The sequence below is a fragment of the Penicillium hordei genome (genome assembly GCF_028827395.1).
Source record: "Penicillium hordei strain IBT 12815 chromosome Unknown utg000004l_segment0_segment0, whole genome shotgun sequence".
NCBI classification, from domain to species: Eukaryota; Fungi; Ascomycota; class Eurotiomycetes; order Eurotiales; family Aspergillaceae; genus Penicillium; species Penicillium hordei.
Genome location: NW_026623145.1, coordinates 2,543,312 through 2,562,927, shown reverse-complemented (window position 1 = coordinate 2,562,927; position 19,616 = coordinate 2,543,312). Strand labels below are relative to the sequence as shown.

The following is a 19,616-nucleotide window of genomic DNA, read 5'->3' as shown; positions in this document are numbered from 1 at the left end:
ACGCCAGTGGATTGTCATCCTCCATCTTTCTGGTGGGACCCTTGATCTTTTACTATAGATTTTCGAAGGTTTGGCATTGCGCTCGGCGCGATCACACGCCATGCCTGTCGTCAAAGGAGGTGTCTGGTGAGTGCCACCGTTGGAATCCGCCCACGAGGTTTGGCCGCTAATATTCTATTAGGACAAACATCGAGGATGAAGTGCTTCGGGCAGCTGTACGTTATTTTAACTCACTGGGAACCCACCTAGCCAACGTTTGATGGAGCAAAAATTGACTCGATCGCAGGTATCCAAATATGGTCTCAACCAGTGGGCTCGAGTCTCCTCCCTTCTCGCACGGAAAACCCCGAAGCAATGCAAGGCGCGCTGGATTGAATGGTTGGACCCAGGTATTCGCAAGGTCGAGTGGTCGCGGGAAGAGGACGAGAAACTGCTCCACCTTGCAAAGCTGATGCCCACGCAATGGCGCACAATTGCTCCCATCGTCGGGCGCACTGCCACACAATGTCTCGAACGCTACCAGAAACTTTTGGATGAAGCTGAATCTCGCGAAAATGACGAGCTCGGTCTGGGAGGACCTGGCGAGGAGAGCGCCGCCCCTAGTGCAGACGATGTCCGCCGCCTACGGTACGTGACTTTTTGCGAAAGGCCATGATTTTCATGTTGCTGATTCCTTTTAGACCCGGTGAACTAGATCCCGACCCTGAGTCCAAGCCTGCCCGTCCCGACACAATAGATCTGGATGAAGATGAGAAAGAAATGCTGAGCGAAGCGCGTGCTCGTCTCGCCAACACACAGGGTAAAAAGGCCAAGCGCAAGGCCCGAGAGCGCCAATTAGAAGAGTCACGTCGACTGGCCGTTCTCCAGAAGCGTCGCGAACTCAAGAATGCCGGTATCAACGTCAAAGTCGTCACACGGAAGCCCGGTCAGATGGATTACAATGCAGACATCCCATTCGAAAAGCCAGCCGCTCCTGGATTCTACGATACAATTGAAGAGAAAGATCAGAACGAACGCCAACGAGAAGCCTTTGATCCTCGGAAGCAACAACTCGCAAATAAAAGAAAGGGTGACCAAGACGATGACGCTGAGCGCAAGAAGCGCAAGAACGATAAAGGCGCTGCCTCGGCTGCATCTGCTGCAGCTGCACGAGCGGGTCAAATGCAGAAGATTCGCGAGGCTGAACAGAGCAACAAGCGACGGGGATTGAACTTGCCAGCACCGCAGATCAGCGAGAGCGAACTAGAACATGTTATCAAGATGGGAATGGCTGGGGAGAAAGCTAATCGAATGGGCTCTGATGAAGCAGGCACCCGGGAACTCCTTGGAGATTACTCGGCTATTGTTGGAGGAACTCCTATCAGAACCCCGCGAGCTGCCCCCGAGGAGGATCGCATCGCCAACGAAATCAAGAACATTCGAGCTTTGACTGAAACTCAGTCTTCCCTCCTGGGAGGGGATAACACACCTCTCCATGAGGGTAGCTCATCAACTGGATTTGATGGGATTGCTCCTCGGCGGCAGGCGATTGTCACTCCCAACCCCATGGCCACGCCATTCCGCCAGGCGAATGGCATGGGTGCAACACCTATGCCTGGCGGTATTGGAGCCGGCGCTACACCATTGCGCACCCCACGAGACCATCTGGCTTTGAACCGGGAGGGAGAGGGTGGCCAGCTCATTGGCAGCACACCCCGAGACATTAAAATGCACGAGAACTTCATTCGCCAACAGATGCGCAGCAAGCTGGCCTCGCTTCCCAAGCCCAAAGAATCCCAGTGGGACTTTGATGCTCCATCTGAGTCCGCTGAGCCCACCATATCTGAGGAGGTCAGCGAAGAGGATGCGGCTGAGCGTGATCGCCGTAACAAAGAAGCACGAGAGAAGGCCGCCAAGGCTGAATTCAAGCGTCAATCACAAGTTTACCAGCGAGGCCTGCCTCGTCCAGCTGTTCTTGATCTAAACGCCTTGTTGCAACGTGCCTCCCAGGCCACCGGCACTATCGAAGGTCTGATTGCCAATGAAGCTGCCATTCTGATTGCACATGACTCTCGCAAATTCCCCGTCCCCGACGCGCAGGTCAAGGGCCAAGCACCAAAGTTACGTCAGTTGGATGACCGGTTATTGGACGCAGCGCGAGCTTCTATTGCCGCAGAGATTGCTTCCGCTGAAGCACAGCAGTCGGAATGGCAAGAGAAATTCGACGACGGCTGGTCGTCAGCTCGCGCCAAGTCTCTGCCTGGTCTTGAGAATTACGAGGATGACGAGCAGGATGCCTTCCAAGAAGAACAACGCATGGTTGCGGCCTTCGATACCGTTCAAACATCCCTCTTTGCTACTGCTGAGCGTGGAAACAGGCTCGAAAAAAAGCTGTCGTTGCACTACGGCGGATACCAGAACCGTGCAAAGACGCTGCGGTCGAAGATTCTGGAGGCTGGTGCTGCATTGCCCGCAGCTGAAAATGAGCTAGACGCTTTCCGTACACTCCAGATCTCTGAGGAGTCGGCCGTGACCCGGCGACTTGAGAGACTCCGCGAAGCGGTCTCTTTCGTTATGCGGCGTGAGCGGGAGGCTCAGGATCTATACAAGAGCCGAAAAGATGAGCTTGATGAACTTCTTGCTGGGACGGGTACGGTCAATGGATGGCATTAGGTAGTTTGCTTTTTTTGTTCTGCGTCATGACTACAATATCTTGCTCTTCTGTACAATTACTACCTCAGTCTAATTTGACGAACCGTACGCGGTCATTTGCTGGAAGATTACTTGACATACGTATGTTATCGTGTGTAATGAACAGTTTGATAAAGATCTCGTATTGGTTTAGCTGCTTGCTAATTGATGGCCTCCGACTTGTTAACAGGCCAGAGCCTCTCCAGCCCCGCTTCCATGGTCATCCTTCCTAGATCTTTCTGAAAAATATCAAGCTACACGAGAAGAATAAAGTTAAAATCCATTGGGTAAAGATGCAAACCGGTTATTACTATTGGTACTCACCGATGCCATATTAAACACCGGGCCTTGGAGCCCCGGGCTTTGCATCTTCAAGCTTTGGAGGGACCTCGAGTTCATCGTGCTCGTAAATCCCGGAAATCCGCTTATCGTACTTGGCAAGGGTATCCCTTTCCGCCGCCGAAAGAACAGGATAATACTTTGCATATTCCAAGGTAGGTAGAACCTCCAGCATGCGAATGAAAAGCGCGGTCGAACGATCACCAACAATAGCCGGATCATCAGCAGCAACCGTGTGTCTGAAGTACGCATTGACTTTATGACCGTTAACTTCAAAGAACTCACGAGGTGTGCCGCGGTTGGCATAAACATGGAAGGACAAAGGGACGTCGCGGAATGGCTCGCAGAGCTCAGCGATGGTCATCTTGTCAGTTGTCCAACCATCCCAGCCATGTAGGACGAAGATGCACTCAGTCTTGGACGCTCGGGCTTCTTCGAGAGCCATTGCTAGATACTTGCCGATTCGACTGACGGCTGAGATTCGGGTTTGAGCGGGCTGGATGATTGTCTGTATCTTGTGGGGACGGAGACCTAGGACACCGAATCGCTTGCGGTGCTCGGCGAGGGTGATTACCAGAAGTGAACGTAGGTATGCGTGCATTTGGCCGGCGGTCATGGTTGCCTTTGGGTAGCTGTGGTCGGTCAGGTTCGAGGCTCGGGCGATGAATACCACCACTGGGCCGAGGGGGTTGCGGGTGGAAGACAGGTTTACTTTGGATGGCGAGTCTTGCGTGGTGTTGTCATCCACAGGGGGTGGACGAGGTTTATTCGGCGATTGCTTTATTTGAAGCATGACTGCAGATGATAGAACACGTGGGGAGTGAGGGAAAAGGGATGGTGGAATCGAGGAGGACGAGGAAATACCTGAGTCAATACGGAGGTTTGTTTACAATTGCGATCTGATAGTGTATACCCAGTAGGCAAGTACGTTCAGAGGAAGGAGCGACCCTGACTTGAAGATTACAGGGATTTTGGAAGGCACGTTGGAAGCTGGAAAGCTGAAAACATTGTAAACATACAAGTCGATTGGTGAGATCCCTTGGACACGACTATAGAAAGGTGACAATATGATATCAATATGAATAGAATCCATTTCACGCAGTTCACCGCTTCTTGATGCTGACATCAATCTTTCCAATGCCCCAGGCAGCGACAAAGACTGTGAGCAGCCCCGCGAAGATAGTCAAAGGCTTGCGTAGGGCATCAATCATGGAGTGATCGTATGTAACCTAATGGCAAGTTAGCATGATTGCGAGATGGACAAGTGACAATACAAATCAATACATACCACGAACTTGGAGTCACGCGCTTCGTCGGTTAGACTGTCAACCTCCAGGGTCAAGGTAGTCCGGCCCAGGGTATCCATGTAAGTCTTGAGAGAGCTCACGTGAGCGTGAATGTGGTTGGCCCCAGGAAGGCCATTGCTGTTAGCTCCCTCGAGGATCTCGAAACGGACATTGTGAGCACCTTCGGGGAGAACGACACGCACAATCACACGCTCATACTGGATACCTTCAGCCATCTTAGGTCCCTCAATGAGCGGGGCCTTGAGGACATAGGAGTCGGAGTCGACACCCGCGGCACGGCGCAGAAACGAAGCAAGGTTGTTGTTCCATCCAATGCGGAAGCTGTAGTTCCAGCCTCCGAAGATCGGGTAACGGGGCTTCAGCTCCAAACTACCTGCGCTCCTACCAACACTTGGACGGTAGCGGCTGGTCGAGACATTGCCGATATCATCAATAAAGTAAGGGTCGACAGAGCCGGGAAGAAGCGGATATGCCAGCTCACGAACCGCCGAAGTAGGCGCTTTCTGGTAGCTGGTGAAAGTCCACTCGACACGCGAGAACTGATTGGTCAGCTCCGAGCCGTTGTTGCGTAGCCAGTACCGTTCCTCGGTTGCAAGGTTGCCGCCCCAGTGCGAGACTTCCAAGTCACGCTCCAAAAGGTTTACGGTGATTACGGGCTTAGTAAACTCGTAGCGGACGGTGATTGGGTGCTCGGTGCCTGGGGCCACCTGAGCTGTGTTATACGGACCGTAAGTGTATGTCGCGCCCTTGCGCTCGGGGTCCGAGCCGGACTTGAGACCATCAGTAGTTGTGTAATCCGGCACATTGGTGCTGGGGAACTTCAACTTGGTCTTCTGTGTATCCGTCGTGTAGGCGGATGGCATATAGGCGGAAAAGGAGTAGGTGAGGTATTGCTTGTCCGCTTGTCCAATGGTCGCGGGAAGCGGGCTGAGAGAGGAAAGCACCGAGTACGAGATTCCAAGGGTAACCTGCGACTTCGGGGCCAGAGGCTCGGGAAGGTGAATGACGAAGTATTGGTTGCCGCTGTTTCAATCGATGTTAGAATTGGTGTCACCGTGTATGTACCTCGCCGATTACAAGGCTAGACTCCTGACATGGCCATTGGCCTCCCAATTGATACTCACTCGGATGATACAGCTTCAGTATAGTCCACATTGAAGCGTCCCTTCTCGGGGGCTTTCTTATCTCTCACTTCGAAGCCTCCAATACGGTCGAACACCTCGGCAGAGAAGGGGATGTAGTAGTCGTTCTGAGGCTTCTTGTCGACATTCTCCACAACAACATTGACTGTTTCCCGCACATAGCTCTTTTCCAAATTGGTATTCCGAACCAGATTTGTGTTTTTGAAAACCTGCGGTGGCTTGAAGCCGGACGGAAGATCCAATCGACTAGGCGTAGTAAGGTTGGTTGCGGCGCACAGGCTGGGCGCGAGCAGCCCGAGCACCGTGGCGGTGAAAAACCTCATTATGAATACCTGGAGGACACAATTTCTCCAAGATTCAAAAGGTTCAAGAATCCAGGTTGTGAATGTGTCTAGTCGATGAACCTGGGGGAGCTTGCGAAGCTGATGATACGTGGTCCCCATTGTATACTAGGGTCGCCGAAGCGGCCACATCGCGCACTCCGGCTTATCACTGATAAGGGCCTGGTTGATCTCGGCAGCTTCTCCTCATCTTGCTTCTTTACTTCTTGCATACTTGACGTGCAGGTTCGAATTGGCTGGAGGTACAGCTGAATCTCCATTTCAGCTATCACCATGTTGTCACGCACGATGTTCGCATCTCGAACTGCTCTAAAGTCCGGCTGTCTGAGGGGAACCCAACTGCCGTCCGCTCGTCGTTATCATGGTCTTGCCCAGAGCAAGTTCTTTAAAGTGTCAGAAGAAGTACGTGATGCAGTTGCTACAGGGAAACCAGTTGTCTCACTCGAGACAACAATCTATACACACGGTGAGTCTTCCTATGTTCATTCCTGGGATGGAAGAACTTCGCTCAAAAGCGGGGAAGCCAAGACTGACCGGCTGTAGGTTTCCCTTATCCCGATAACCTTGCTCTTGCCGCATTGTTGGAGTCTGTTGTGAGAGCCAATGGTGGTGTACCTGCAACAATAGGAATCCTTGGTGGTGTGGCCAAAGTTGGTCTGAGTGCGGAAGAGCTTATCGAGCTGGCCTCGACAGCTCAAGATAAGAGCGCTCTGAAAGTGTCTCGTAGAGATCTTGGATATATCTGTGGCATGGTGAGTTGCTGTTACAATGGCTTAGAGGTCCGAAACTGATCTATATTAGGGCATGGTTGGTAAGCCTATGTACGGCGGTACCACAATCTCGGGCACTATGATCCTGTCAGAACTAGCTGGTATCAAGATCTTTGGTACCGGTGGACTAGGTAAATCCAATGATCAATATTCAATCGAAAATCTAACCTATCTGACTTGCTTTAGGTGGCGTGCATCGCGGAGGAGAAAACTCAATGGATATTTCTGGTAGGGAAAACTGTGGAAACAAAACCAGTATCCCTAATTATTGACAAATGATTATAGCCGATCTTACTGAACTTGGACGTACCCCGGTGACGGTGATCAGCTCTGGATGCAAGAGTTTCTTGGACATTCCTCGAACGCTCGAATACCTCGAGACTGAAGGTGTCTGCGTGGGTACATTTGCTGATGGCCGGGATGGCCCCGTTGACTTCCCTGCTTTCTTTACACGAGAGAGCGGCATTCGCAGTCCCAGAGTCATTCAAAATGAAGCTGAAGCTGCCGCCATCGTTTGTAAGTTTACCCATGTATTGAAAGCTACAGTTCCATTGACATAATCTTCAGATGCGCAATCAAAGCTTCCAGTAGTCTCCGGAATCCACTTCGCCAATCCCGTCCCCCTGGAGCACTCAATCCCTAAAGCCGAGATGGATCTTGTGATTGAAGAAGCTATCCGCCTTTCACATGTAGAGGGTTACCACGGCAGTGACAACACGCCATTTGTGCTTGCTAAGATCAAGGAACTAAGCGGTGGAAAGAGCGTAGTTGCTAACCGGGCCTTGGTTGAGTCCAATGTCAAGCGGGCAACCCTAGTAGCTGTGGAACTTGCCAAGCTTGAACAAGCTGACCTAGAAACAGGGTCTCGGTGAGTTTTATTTCTAGATACGAGACATGAGATTCAATCAATGCTAAGTTCGGAGATCTCCTTCCCTATAGACACATGCCATCAATCCCAGGTGTAGCTTTGCCAAGTCAAGTTGAAGATGTCCCGAAACTAGCCATCAGCGAGGCACCCATTACCCCGACCCTAAAGGCAGATGTCGTGGTAGCCGGCTCGCTAGCCATCGATCTATCCTGCGACTACACTCCATTCGGGGACGAACCCACACAGGTTGCACCAGTACCGCACACCTCCAACCCAGCAATTATCGGCCAAAGCCTAGGCGGCGTTGGCCACAACGTTGCCGTTGCCGCCAACTATGTCGGTAGCGACGTGATCTTCTGCAGCGTCGTTGCAGACGATCTCAGCGGCCGCGCCGCACTATCAACCCTTGAAAAAGAAAGCCTCAGCACCGCTGGCATTCAAGTCCTCCAAGCAACGCCATCCATCCGCACAGCACAATACATTGCGATCAACGACATCAAAAAGGACCTTCTAGTAGCTATGGCCGACATGGGCATCGTCGAGCTACCCGAATCCCAACTCGACTTTGACGGCTTCTGGGAACCTCTCCTCGAACGCACCAAGCCAAACTGGGTCGTTGTCGACGCCAACTGGCGGCCCGAAGTAATGGCCAAGTGGAGTGCTGTAGCACGCAAACATGGCGCGCGCGTGGCCTTCGAGCCCGTTTCAACAGCCAAATCCCGACGTCTATTTGGTAGCGGTGCAAACAACACCGGCGCAACTATTGGTCCCAATAAAACTGTGCCAGACAATGCTATCAGTCTTGCGTGTCCGAACCGTCTCGAGCTGGCAGCTATGTACACTGCTGCGCGGGAATCTTCTCTTTTCGAGTCTGCGGGATGGTGGCATATCATTAACTCTATGAATATGTCCCCGACAGGCTCGCGTGAGCGTCTCATTGCAATCACTTCGCTGTCTCTCGTCGACGAGGGCCTTCCGCAGCAGACTGTTCAGCTGCTTCCTTTCATTCCCTGTATCGTTACCAAGCTCGGTGGTGCAGGTGCTCTCCTCACCCAGCTTCTGCCGCCTGGAGATTCCCGTCTTACGGATCCGGAGTCTGCGCCATATATTCTTTCCCGCGCGTCGCCTGCATCGGACGTGCCTTTCGGTGGTGTTTACATGCGTCTGTTCCCGCCTGGTGCTATTCTAGGTGCCGATGACATTGTCAGTGTCAATGCGGCGGGTGATACACTGCTAGGTGTTGTGGTGGCTGGATTGGCTAAGGGCCCTTCCGTGCGCATTGAGGATGTCATTCCTATAGCTCAGGAGGCGAGCTGTAAAACATTGGCTAGCGCTGGAGGTGTGAGCAAGGAATTGGTTGAGCTGCGGGGCCTATTGGGGCTTTGATAGGTGTAGCTGTGACAGGAGCCTAGGACTAATGACGTTGATATCTGAGGTAAGGATCTCCATATGAAGTGGGCGGCTTAGGGTCTTCGGACTAATGTACAAATGCATCAAATTTCAGGCATGCCTTTACCTTTCCGTTTTAGTGCTCGCTCCTAGCCACTTTGTGATGAGTAAAATTGAGCAGTCGGTGTTTTGGCTGATTAATTGCAACTCTTCCTTCAACCCGTGGCGCTGAGGTCCACTGTCCCTTCATTTATAGTCGTAATATGCCGACCTTCGAGCTTATTAGACGATACAGCTGGGTTACCTCAAAATTCAACAAAATGGAACCGGGTTATGATAAGGCTCCGTATTATACTGTAGGAACAGTTCTTTGATAAACGAGCGTATTTGTGTGATAAAGTTACAAAACGAGTTACGACCAAACGAGTGTAAGAAGCGAAATCTCTAGAGTTAAACCAAATGTGTCCCTTGTCACCCTTACCTGAGGAAGGGAGGGGATGTCCTCGTGCTTTCCCCAGTGCCCTAAATGGCCTGGACATCAACCCAGAACCGAGTATCATCAGACTGATACTTCTCATCACTCTCAATCTGCTGTTGAATCCATGCCACGGCATCGATGTACGCTATCCACGATGTGAGAATAAGTCAAGCGATTCATGGAATAGGAAAACTCACCATTGATATCAGCTGTGCCTGGGTTGTTGACACCAGTTTCACCGTTGCGGTGGCCACTGAACCAGGTTTCATACCCGTAGTGTTTCTCACCGTCGTGGCGGGCTTGGATATCTTTGCCCAGATTGGAGCTAGCGAGTATCAGTAAACATGATCGGGGCAGTCTATAAACCAGAGAACTTACTTGAGGATTGCACCATTAGCAACCTCGGCAACGGTCTGTCCCAGGAATTCGGATGCAGAGTGTCGCAATATATACCAATTTTGCTTGAAGATACCGAAGTTGGTACCGTCGCCATCCTTTCCATCACCTGTTGGCGTGATTGTTAACACCCTACTGAGTTTCACAAGCTGGTTAGTACCTGTACATACCATAGGTGTAATCGGTAGTCATTGTCTTCGTCTCCAGCATCGCAATCGCGAGGTCACGAGTGTTGCCGCCAGCGCCAACCACTGCCTGCTTGCGGGCTCCCAGGCCAGAAATTGTTTCGTTGCCCCGATCATCAGCCCGGACCGCGATTTTCTTGAATTCGGTCACTGGGGATGAGAACACTGCAGGCACAAGTGCCATGACACTGACGAGAGAGAGGAGCTGCATCTTGCAATGGAATGGGTAAGAAGGCTTTGTGGTTGACTGTTCCTGATGAGGTAGAAGACTTCAATTTTGATAGAGGAAAAATCTAGAGGACAGAAGCTCTTTCTTATATCTAAGTATTCTATATACCTCGAGCAACAGAAATGGGGTAATTGGGGCGCTGTTTCACAACCGTGTGGGAATAGGAAAGGATCACCTCATTTGAAGCACCCTAGAAGGGTATTGTGAGAAGATCGCTTATTCTGCTTACTTGGAATACGCGACAATGCGTTCAATGTCTATGCCCGCATCGTTTCCTGATCTGAAATCGAATGCTCATCCCAGTATACGTAAATCTTTCCTCAATGAAACCAGGGGCCGTTTGAATTAGGATCTTGGCTCCGAGATATCCGACACTAGCTCAAAGGAGTAAGCAGGAGGCGGTATTACAATTGGACTCGAAAGCAGAGAGTAAAAGTCAATAATTGACCGGAGAAGGATATTGATGAAGTTATCTCTAAGTAACAAAGAAAGATATCATGCGGTAGTCCACAGAGTTAGCTATACACTACAAAAATAATGTGGGGGTAAAAAGGAGCCCATTTCGGTACTTGGTTAGGTGAGTACTTGATTAAATCAGATTTCTGCGGAGCTCCTACATCCTTCAGCCCCGCCCAGTATTAGCCCAAATAGGCAACTGGATAGGCGCATTGGGAGACTCCGTGTATTCTCGGTATGAAACAATCACACCTCCGGAGAGGAGATTGATGTTACCGTTATTGATTTAGGCAAGTAGAACACATTTCCCCCTTCAGCATCTTGTTTCATCTTCAGCATTTGGTTCTGGGTAACCGCTAGGCGTCATGTCACAACTAAAACATCAACGGCAATATGTGACCGTCGGTCATGTGTCACGCGCGATACCATAAGGTTTGGGAGTGGGACCTTTTTATTATGGTAGCTGAGATTCGGACTTGACGTGCGCTTGGAGGTGTATTCTGCTAGACTAGCAGATTTGTGGTCCCGGATAGACCATTTCGCTATTTCCCTTGCCCTTTTTATACGTGTCTATGAAGACATTTCATTACTTCTCGCCTTGGTGATTGAGTGGGAATTATTAATGCTGCATTCGTCACTGAATATAATTGCATGCTAGCGAGCAACGTCTTTGGCCGCTCGAAGGCCCGCTAAAGACGCGCTCTAGCATGTCTTCCAGGTAATCAAGGCCTTCCTTTAGCTCTCCCATTCTGGAAATATCTAGGTCTACTAAGCATTCGAAGGATGATAGCGTTTGACACAGTCAACAATGTTTCGGAGCGAACATCTCAATCAGGAATAAAGGGATTGGATCGAATCGATCGCGGAAAATTCCCCAGTCTTTGCCAGTTAGAATAGGGGATCTGCCAGCCTGGGGCCTCAATTAGTAAGTTTTGCATTTAGTCAAATCAAGGAAGGATCAAGTTTGAAAGTGTTCGGCAGTTCGCCTACGCTCGAGAGTCATAGGAGAAGCAAAGTAGTTCTGTTAAAATAGGAATGCAGAAGAATGCGACGCTAACTACTTTAGGCACGGGACACCCGTTCATTCCGGAGGTCCCCGGCGGAAGTCTGGGGAAACCTTATGTGGAAGCTTCCCATGGCTTTATTCCACAAGAGACTTTAGCGAGGACTAGTGAGATCCAAAGAGGTCTAGCCCCTGTCAATAAACCCTCTTTCTCGGAGAACCAGGGAAAACGAAGACTCCCCACTCATATCATGTCGAATTATTGCTAGAGGTCAAACTGTGTTCCCTGGAGAGTCATCAACGTGTGCCACCCCTATACCAAGTGACCATTGGGGGAAAATCCCAAATCATTTCCTCCTTTTCATTTTCAATGAACTTCTGCCCCTTCAATTCAAGAATGATAACAATTCTTGAATAAAGGCTAGACCTGATATTTGGAATCATCCTTTCACAACCCTTCCTCTGTGCCACCAGATGGCATCCAAAGCTCGCCATGACCTAGCGGAAGTTTCCTTTGATGAAATTCCGCTGGAACGGGGTTCAAATTCCCACGATGAAGACATCTTTTCCGATCTGTCGGCCCGTATCCCCAGCCTACAACCGCTGTCATCGGGCGCCAGAGCAGCCACTAGGGCGGAGCGAAAGATGTCGCTGCTCACCGGTTGTCAACTTTACCCAAAGGCAATCTTATGGTCAATTGTCCTCTCGTCAACGATCATTATGGAAGGCTACGACACCACACTTCTCGTCAGTTTCTTTACATTCCCGGTCTTCAATCGGAAATATGGAGCCCCAGACCCATCCCATCCGGGAAACTTTGAAATGTCCTCCAAGTGGCAATCGGGCCTGACCTCTGCAGCTGTGGTAGGCCAAATCATCGGGTTATTCATGAACGGCTTCCTCGCGGACCGGTTCGGCTATCGTCGGACAATACTGACGGCGTTGATCTCTTTGTGTTGCTTTATATTCCTGCCTTTCTTCGCCGTGAATGTCCAGATGTTATTAGCTGGCCAGGTTTTATGCGGAATTCCATGGGGAATATTTCAGACCTTGGCCACAACGTATGCAGCAGAGGTGATGCCAGTCGCACTTCGGGCATATATTCTGAGCAGCATGAACATTTGTTGGTTGATTGGGCAGCTCTGCGCTGTTGGAGTAGTTCGCAGCCAAGCAGGCAATGAAACGGAGTGGGCATATCGTATGCCACTTGCCTTACAGTGGGTCTTGGCCGTTCCGATTATAATCGGAGTTTATTTCGCACCCGAGTCCCCAGGTATGAGGTGTCCCCTAACTCAATTATTCTGCCAGTTATCCGAATCTTACACTACCATTAGGGTGGCTGATTCGCAAGGAGCGACCCGAGGAGGCTAGAAGGACATTACTACGCCTTACCACAGCACACGACGCTTTCAACGTTGACGAGGTGGTAGCGATGATGACACATACCAATGAGACGGAAAAACATCTGGGCAACGGTCGAATTACATACTTGGACTGCTTTAAAGGGATTAATCTCCGACGCACGGAGATTGCCTGCATGATCTGGATTACACAGCAAGCTTCCTTCTCCAGCTCGGGGACTTACGCAGCATATTTCTATCAACAAGCCGGTCTCAGCGTTCAAAATTCCTTCACCCTTGCTGTCGGTATGTACGGCATAGCTATAGTTGGCGCGATCCTGTCGTGGTTCTGGATGAGGCGAGCTGGGCGCCGTAGGATCTACCTCATTGGCCTCACGGTCTCAATGGTTATTCTCACGGTTGCAGGTGGTATTGGATGCCTACCTACAACAAATACCCAGTCATGGGCTCTTGGCGGCCTTGTTACCTTCCTATCATTCATCTACAACCTCAGCATTGGGCCTATATGTTATGTCCTTGTTGCAGAGATCCCTTGCACGCGGCTGCGCATCAAGACTGTTATCCTCGCCCGTATTGTTTATAATATGGCTTCTATCGCGACCAATGTCATTACCCCACGAATGCTGAATCCCACAGCCTGGGATTGGAAGGGTAAGTCGTGCTTCTTCTTTCTGGGATTTAGCGCCGTGTGTTTCATTTGGTGCTACCTGCGACTCCCGGAGACATTTGGGTTAAGTTACTTGGAGATTGATATCTTGTTTGAAAAGAGGGCTAAAACTAGCAAGTTCCGGGAGCTTCAACGGCACCTGGCAAATAGAGGATACTTCAGCGTGCCGGATGGGGGTCAAAAGCAGCCCACCATGTGGTGATGGGGAGTGTTATTTATTTTCCTTGATACATATGCATATTATGATATGATGATCTATTTACAGATACTAGTCATATGTTCTTACCCACTGCCCCACTTCAATTTGACCCGGCAACCAACCCATGGTTTTATTTTTCTCCCTACACCACACACACTGCTTCGAATCCAATGAAAATAGGACCAAAAAATAGCAAATCGGCGCAGCTTTCTACTAAGCAAAGAGCAGCTATTATATACGCCTACAATAATGGAGCTACGTAGGTTCAATTAGCTAATGATTTTGGCTGTACCCGTAAGACTATTTTCAATACAATCAAGCGCTATTCAGAGGATGAAAAATTGGGAAATCGTGAGAAATCTAGCCGTCCCCCTATACTTACTAAACGAGCCTATTATTATCTTCTTTTATAGGCCCGCCGGCATCCGTTTTAGACCTATAAGCAGCTAAGTACTACTATAGCTTAGTATCTATCACCCTCTACTATACGTCGAATTTTAAAGCGATTCGGACTTAAAAAACGACGATCGAGACAGAAGATACTAATTAAGCCTCCTCTTATAAAAAAGAGGCTTAAATTCGCGAGAAAATGGCGCTAGGAAAGCTTTCAATTATAGATCTTTTCGGACGAGTATTCGGTATAACGAACCTCGAACTTTAGATTACAATAGTACTTCCGTACGACCTTAGAGGGTCTTCGAAAGGAATTTGTAAATACAAAGGTTTATATTAAAGATATTTCACAAATGATTTAGGCTAGAATCTGGCTTAGTAGTCGAATAAAATTAGTTATTATAGAATAGGACGAAGACTTACCTTCGGGGCGAGGTTATACTATAAATTCGTATATCGAAGCGCTTAAAAAAGGTCTATTACTAATCTATACCCCCGGTATAGTATTTCAGCAAGATAACGTAAAGATTCATATAGCATTGGTGATACGAGAGTGGTTTGAAGCTTATAGAATATATGTTGAGGACTGGCCTATATACTCACCTGATTTAAACCCAATTGAACCGGTATGGCACTGGTTAAAAGTGAAGCTTTTTGCATTATTTCTAGAGCTTATTAGTATAGGAAGAAGCGAGACTGACTGGCTTTATTTTAAACAATGCCTAGTAAAAGTATGGGATATATTAGATTAGTCGAAGATAGATGCATTAATATTGAGTATAGGAAGACGTATGAAGGCAGTACGGCGGGCTAAGGGGTATTATACAAAATATTAAGCGAGAAATTCATTGTGCGGATATTAAGCTTACTCATATTTTTATTTAAATTAATTAAACCAATAAATGGTGGTGTAGTGTAGTATGTAGTAGATATATATATTTGGTGAGGGAAGCCAGAAAAGCGGAGTGGGTAAGAACATATGGTAGGTGATGTAGTTCCTACACTTACTTTACTTAATCATCTAGATATTGCCCAATATAGGATGCGAAAGAGTGATATAGAAAACCATTGCCCTAACTTTCCTATTAAGTCTGACAGACGGAAACTTGACCACCCTGCTCTTAGTGCCAAAATCTTCGGACGACATTGATGCTTTCCGAGGGACTTGATCTAACCAGCGAAGTGAATTGGAGGCAATTGCAAGATGAATTTGATGGTAGAGGATAGCTGGATGAAAGGGTAATCTCAACAGTGTTTGACGTTCCGTGAGGCGGAACGTCCTATCTGTCCCACTGCTTCCCTTTCGTCCGGCAGATCATTAAATCCCCCAATCCCTTCTCACTCGTCTTTAATATTATTGTCCGAGCGAGGCTCCCATCCGGCTTCGGCCATCTCAAACGACTCAAACGAGAAGGCCGGTGCAACCGTGCAACCAACTAAGGTCCACGGCCCTAGGCTTCGGGCATGCTGCCACTCTTGGCGCTCAACAACCTTTTGAGGCCGTTGGCCCTGTATAGAAATTAAGCATTGTCAAGTGGCCATGACATACACACAATAAAGAAATAACTCACTGCTACAAAATCAAGCCCTAGAATCGTGTCCCGGATGGGTGTTCCATCATTCCAGGATAGTGAGAGTTGCATGGGGGCGCCGGCGTAGTAATGCCATACCTCGGCACCATCGAGAACACGGTGCCATTGCGAGAGACCACTTTTTCCCTCGAGAAGGTAATAAATGCAGGTGCTATGTGAGCGATCGTTTGATGAATTGCGGTCGCGGAAGGTCTCGACGTAGTATCCCTTTTCTGGATGTGGGGAAAGATTCAATATCTTGATAATCTCTTGTGCGGATTGATTGTTCGCCATGCTGGGAAAAGGGTGGAGTGAAGATGTGATTGAGGTTAAGTAAAAGTGGGAAAGAGATGACAATCAAAATATATTTTACCCTTGATGAGTCACTAGGTTACGATATTAATAGTCTGCATTGCTTCTATCAGCAAATCATATCTCATCGTGGTAATACATCAGCTTACTTTCTATCCACGCCAAGATGTCAGACTTACATAGTTTCGATAGCTCAATATCTTGAAACAATTATTTTTAACAACCTTTGCCTGCGCCTACGTACAGCACTTGGTATTATGATCTCTTTGTCAGACACTCAACATCAGGTATGGGCAACATATATCATGGACATTAATAAAGTTGACCGTCATTGATCTAATGCAAGAAATATTTTGTCAATTAAACGGCAAATTGTGGGTTCAAAATCTTTTGATATTAAGCATATAATTTTCAGCCAATACAAGAAGCAGATAGCCCTTCGCTGTAGCATATATTGGCCCTGGGTTCCCCGGCTACATTTAAATTTCCCACAGCACCTTGCTCAAGACGAAATATGGCATGGTCCACAAGCGTATACGTCCCAGGAACCACAATTTTCATATTAACAACCGTAGAACCGCCCGGGGGAATACTAACGGTCTGAACAATCTGTCCAGGGGGACTAACAACGTCGCCATCGCGATAAACATTCTCAAAGTTGCTCCCAATGACATGAAACGAACTCGTAAGGTTTGGCCCCGCATTCCCAAAAAATATGCGGACTCTCTCATCCACGGAAGCTTTGAGGGGCTTATCTCTCGTTAACGCGGCCTCATGTCCATTTGAAGACAACGACACTTGGCTCTTCTCGAACCGCATTTGGATACGAAAACTTCATTTTTAAATGACGGTTTTCCATCGTCCTTGATTTCCAGTGCCTCGTGATAAAAATCGCTCTGCATCACATAGTACTCGCGATCTACTGTAGCGAGATCCCCTTCGGCTGGTTGCACATACATGAGCCCATACACGCCGTTGGCAATATGCACTGGTACCGATGCAGCTGCAAAATGGTACATATAAAGACCTGGGCAATGGAGCTGAAACCTTGCGGTCTTGGTCTGGCCTTCTTCTGCCGTTGTCAATGCAGAACCCCCTCTCGGTCCCAGAATTGCATGATAGTCGATGTTGTGCGGGTTTCCGGTTTCGTCACGGTTCGTCAACGACAGTTCAACCACATCGCGGACTCGAGCGCGGATGAACGGGCCAGGAACAGTGCCATTGAAAATTCCATTGTTCATACTTGTATTGACTAGTCAATTGTTTCACCTTGGTGGAAGTTGTGAACGGCACTTCGAGGAGAATATAATAGTTTCGAGTGATCGATGGAGGGACATTTGGTGCAGATGTGAGCACTGCTTTCTCTTTCGGGAGGTTTGAAATGTTTGTGCATCGTTATTCGGAGGTATCGCAAGGACTCGAGTGTAATTGCAATGCTTCATTCGCTTGAGGCACCAGGATTGGGTCTGACCTCTTGCTTTCTCGGTCTTGGGCCGAGTCCATCCTGAGTGTGCCCTAGTGTCGAAAGTCTTCGAGTACACTGAACACAAGTAATACAGATAGAGCAAGAAAATATATTGATGAGATGTATCCTACATGACTGTTTTCTCTAGTTTTGGATTGTCCTGTCGAGATATACCTGGTCTGTCTGATTCCGGCTTGAAAAAGGTGCGTAGAATGGGGCATATAACGAAGGACGGAATAACTTTTTCTTTCTTAGAGCGCGGTGTTGCCTGGCTACCACCAGATTTGGGAGGAAATTCGACATCATACGCGATAAATTTACCCCTCTTTGCATGATTGACTGACGAAGCCCGACGGATACTAGTAGTAATGATCATTGTTATATATATCACATTGACATGATGCAATAGTTGCCACAAGCAGCGCGGTGAGTTGTCTAAAAGCGCTTATCACGAGGGTCTTACGTGCGTATCCTACAATCAAATCGCCGAGGTCGACTTTGAATCCGTGGTAATTCGGTACTAGATGCTCATTTTTTACCGTATGACCATTTACTTGAAAGTTTTAAATTTAATTGTATTCATCTATAATTATCCAGTAGTAACAATATTTATCTTGCTTCAGTCTTCAGTCTTGCCTCCAGATTAGAATCTCTGTACCGTCCAGTTTTCCTATCGGATGATGTGAAACATTTCTTCATTTAATCTACAATGGCAGGTTATATATGATCACAGCGGGGCTTGGCTTTAGGGCTAAATTTATAAGCTAAGACGGTTGGACCTATTGCTCTGTCAAAGCCGTCTCTTTGAGATCCAGTGCTCCTAGTAGACATAATGAATTGACTTTACCATAGCAAGGAACCTAATACTTTATCCTTATCTTCCTTTGCTAGAAAATAATCTATATGCAGTTTTATAGCCTCGCTACATGATATACGCTACCCCTAAGATAAAAAAAAAAAAAAAAACAAATACAGATTTAGATGGAAGCATAGATAGAGAGGGAGAGACGCAGAGAGACAGTGGCATATTGAGGGAGATGGCGGAGATGGATGCGGAGATGGATGGAAAGATGGATGGAAAATCGATGGAAAATCTATGGAAAATGGATGGAAAGATGGATGGAAAGATGATATGTCACATAGAGTAATATTCCTACTCCCACTTCCGCGCTTTATAATATAATCCAGTTGAATTATCTAGAGCATACCGAGTATAGGTTAGCCATGTATCGTATGGATGCACTCCTTATGTAGATCATACTGTGTCCATCATAGGGCTGCTGTTCTATGTCACGTAGCATATCCGTGGGGGTGTTTTCGATGGTCTGCATTGGTATAATCCCTATAGAAATAGAAAGTAAGCTAATGAACAGAAACAGCGAGCTGAGACATACTTTGCTTGGAATTATTTCTTGACATATATTTCCAAAGAGTGCATAAAGGTTGGATCAAAGCGACGAGGAGTGCGATGATTGCGATAATAGCTTCGACGGAAAGACTCATTGTGTCGGGAAGCATATAGAGAAAACAAGACGGAGAAGCTTGCAAATAAATATATAGTGACAAGTGAAAAGGCTTAAGAGGAGGAGAATGAGAAGAATCGGAATCGATGTCTTTAAAGTAGAAAGCAGAGTATATAGTGTATATTTTTATGTTCCGTCACAACTATAAAACTAAGCTCCGAATACCTGAAGGGGCTGTGTAGACACTATGTGGTATGCCGTACTATGCAACTATGCAGGTTAGCCTACAGTAGCCAGGACAGGTGGAGCCTCTGTCGTAACCAGGAACTAGATCTGGCGAATCCCAATTAGACTATAAAGCCTTGTTCTTTTAGGTAGTTTACCACTTACAGGCGATTTAGATAATACTCCAGCCCCTTACTAGTGAACAATACGACCAAAAGCATGGTATCTGATAAAAAAGATTTTTTTTCAGCCCCTGTTGTTCGCTGATACGTTTCAACTCTTGTGAACGTTGGGAGCAGAAAAGTATTTATTCCTAAGTAGAGATCTAAGATATTCAGGAGTTTCCCTCAGCCATTCTCTCCCTCTCAGCCATTCGCTTAATTCAAC

General features: G+C 47.9%; 7 protein-coding genes across 7 annotated transcripts; 3 read left to right on the top strand and 4 right to left on the bottom strand.

Moving 5' to 3' along the window:
* Positions 1-100: 100 nt before the first annotated feature.
* cef1 (putative cell division control protein (Cdc5)) lies at positions 101-2,652 on the top strand (the record flags this gene model as incomplete). The annotated part of the gene is made up of 4 exons (XM_056899242.1): positions 101-126; positions 182-215; positions 287-627; positions 681-2,652. The coding sequence occupies 4 exons, from the start codon at positions 101-103 to the stop codon at positions 2,650-2,652; spliced, it is 2,373 nt and encodes a 790-aa protein (XP_056751318.1).
* Positions 2,653-3,004: 352 nt separating this feature from the next.
* N7537_008186 (dolichyl-diphosphooligosaccharide--protein glycotransferase subunit OST1) lies at positions 3,005-5,781 on the bottom strand (the record flags this gene model as incomplete). Its single annotated transcript, XM_056899241.1, has 5 exons — positions 3,005-3,787; positions 3,923-4,058; positions 4,117-4,238; positions 4,298-5,339; positions 5,441-5,781. The coding sequence occupies 5 exons, from the start codon at positions 5,779-5,781 to the stop codon at positions 3,005-3,007; spliced, it is 2,424 nt and encodes an 807-aa protein (XP_056751317.1).
* Positions 5,782-6,072: 291 nt separating this feature from the next.
* N7537_008185 (pseudouridine-5'-phosphate glycosidase/carbohydrate kinase family protein) lies at positions 6,073-8,823 on the top strand (the record flags this gene model as incomplete). The annotated part of the gene is made up of 7 exons (XM_056899240.1): positions 6,073-6,265; positions 6,343-6,551; positions 6,601-6,700; positions 6,756-6,797; positions 6,855-7,085; positions 7,137-7,437; positions 7,509-8,823. 7 exons carry the CDS (start codon positions 6,073-6,075, stop codon positions 8,821-8,823), a joined length of 2,391 nt encoding a protein of 796 aa, XP_056751316.1.
* Positions 8,824-9,348: 525 nt separating this feature from the next.
* N7537_008184 (uncharacterized protein) lies at positions 9,349-10,096 on the bottom strand (the record flags this gene model as incomplete). The annotated part of the gene is made up of 4 exons (XM_056899239.1): positions 9,349-9,449; positions 9,502-9,629; positions 9,683-9,809; positions 9,871-10,096. The coding sequence occupies 4 exons, from the start codon at positions 10,094-10,096 to the stop codon at positions 9,349-9,351; spliced, it is 582 nt and encodes a 193-aa protein (XP_056751315.1).
* Positions 10,097-12,047: 1,951 nt separating this feature from the next.
* N7537_008183 (putative MFS sugar transporter) lies at positions 12,048-13,803 on the top strand (the record flags this gene model as incomplete). The annotated part of the gene is made up of 2 exons (XM_056899238.1): positions 12,048-12,846; positions 12,908-13,803. 2 exons carry the CDS (start codon positions 12,048-12,050, stop codon positions 13,801-13,803), a joined length of 1,695 nt encoding a protein of 564 aa, XP_056751314.1.
* A 1,728-nt stretch (positions 13,804-15,531) lies between these two features.
* Positions 15,532-16,058, bottom strand: N7537_008182 (cupin domain-containing protein; the record flags this gene model as incomplete). The annotated part of the gene is made up of 2 exons (XM_056899237.1): positions 15,532-15,702; positions 15,765-16,058. 2 exons carry the CDS (start codon positions 16,056-16,058, stop codon positions 15,532-15,534), a joined length of 465 nt encoding a protein of 154 aa, XP_056751313.1.
* A 779-nt stretch (positions 16,059-16,837) lies between these two features.
* On the bottom strand, positions 16,838-17,317 carry N7537_008181 (putative multicopper oxidase; the record flags this gene model as incomplete). The annotated part of the gene is made up of 1 exon (XM_056899236.1): positions 16,838-17,317. One exon carries the CDS (start codon positions 17,315-17,317, stop codon positions 16,838-16,840), a length of 480 nt encoding a protein of 159 aa, XP_056751312.1.
* Between the last annotated feature and the right edge of the window lie 2,299 nt (positions 17,318-19,616).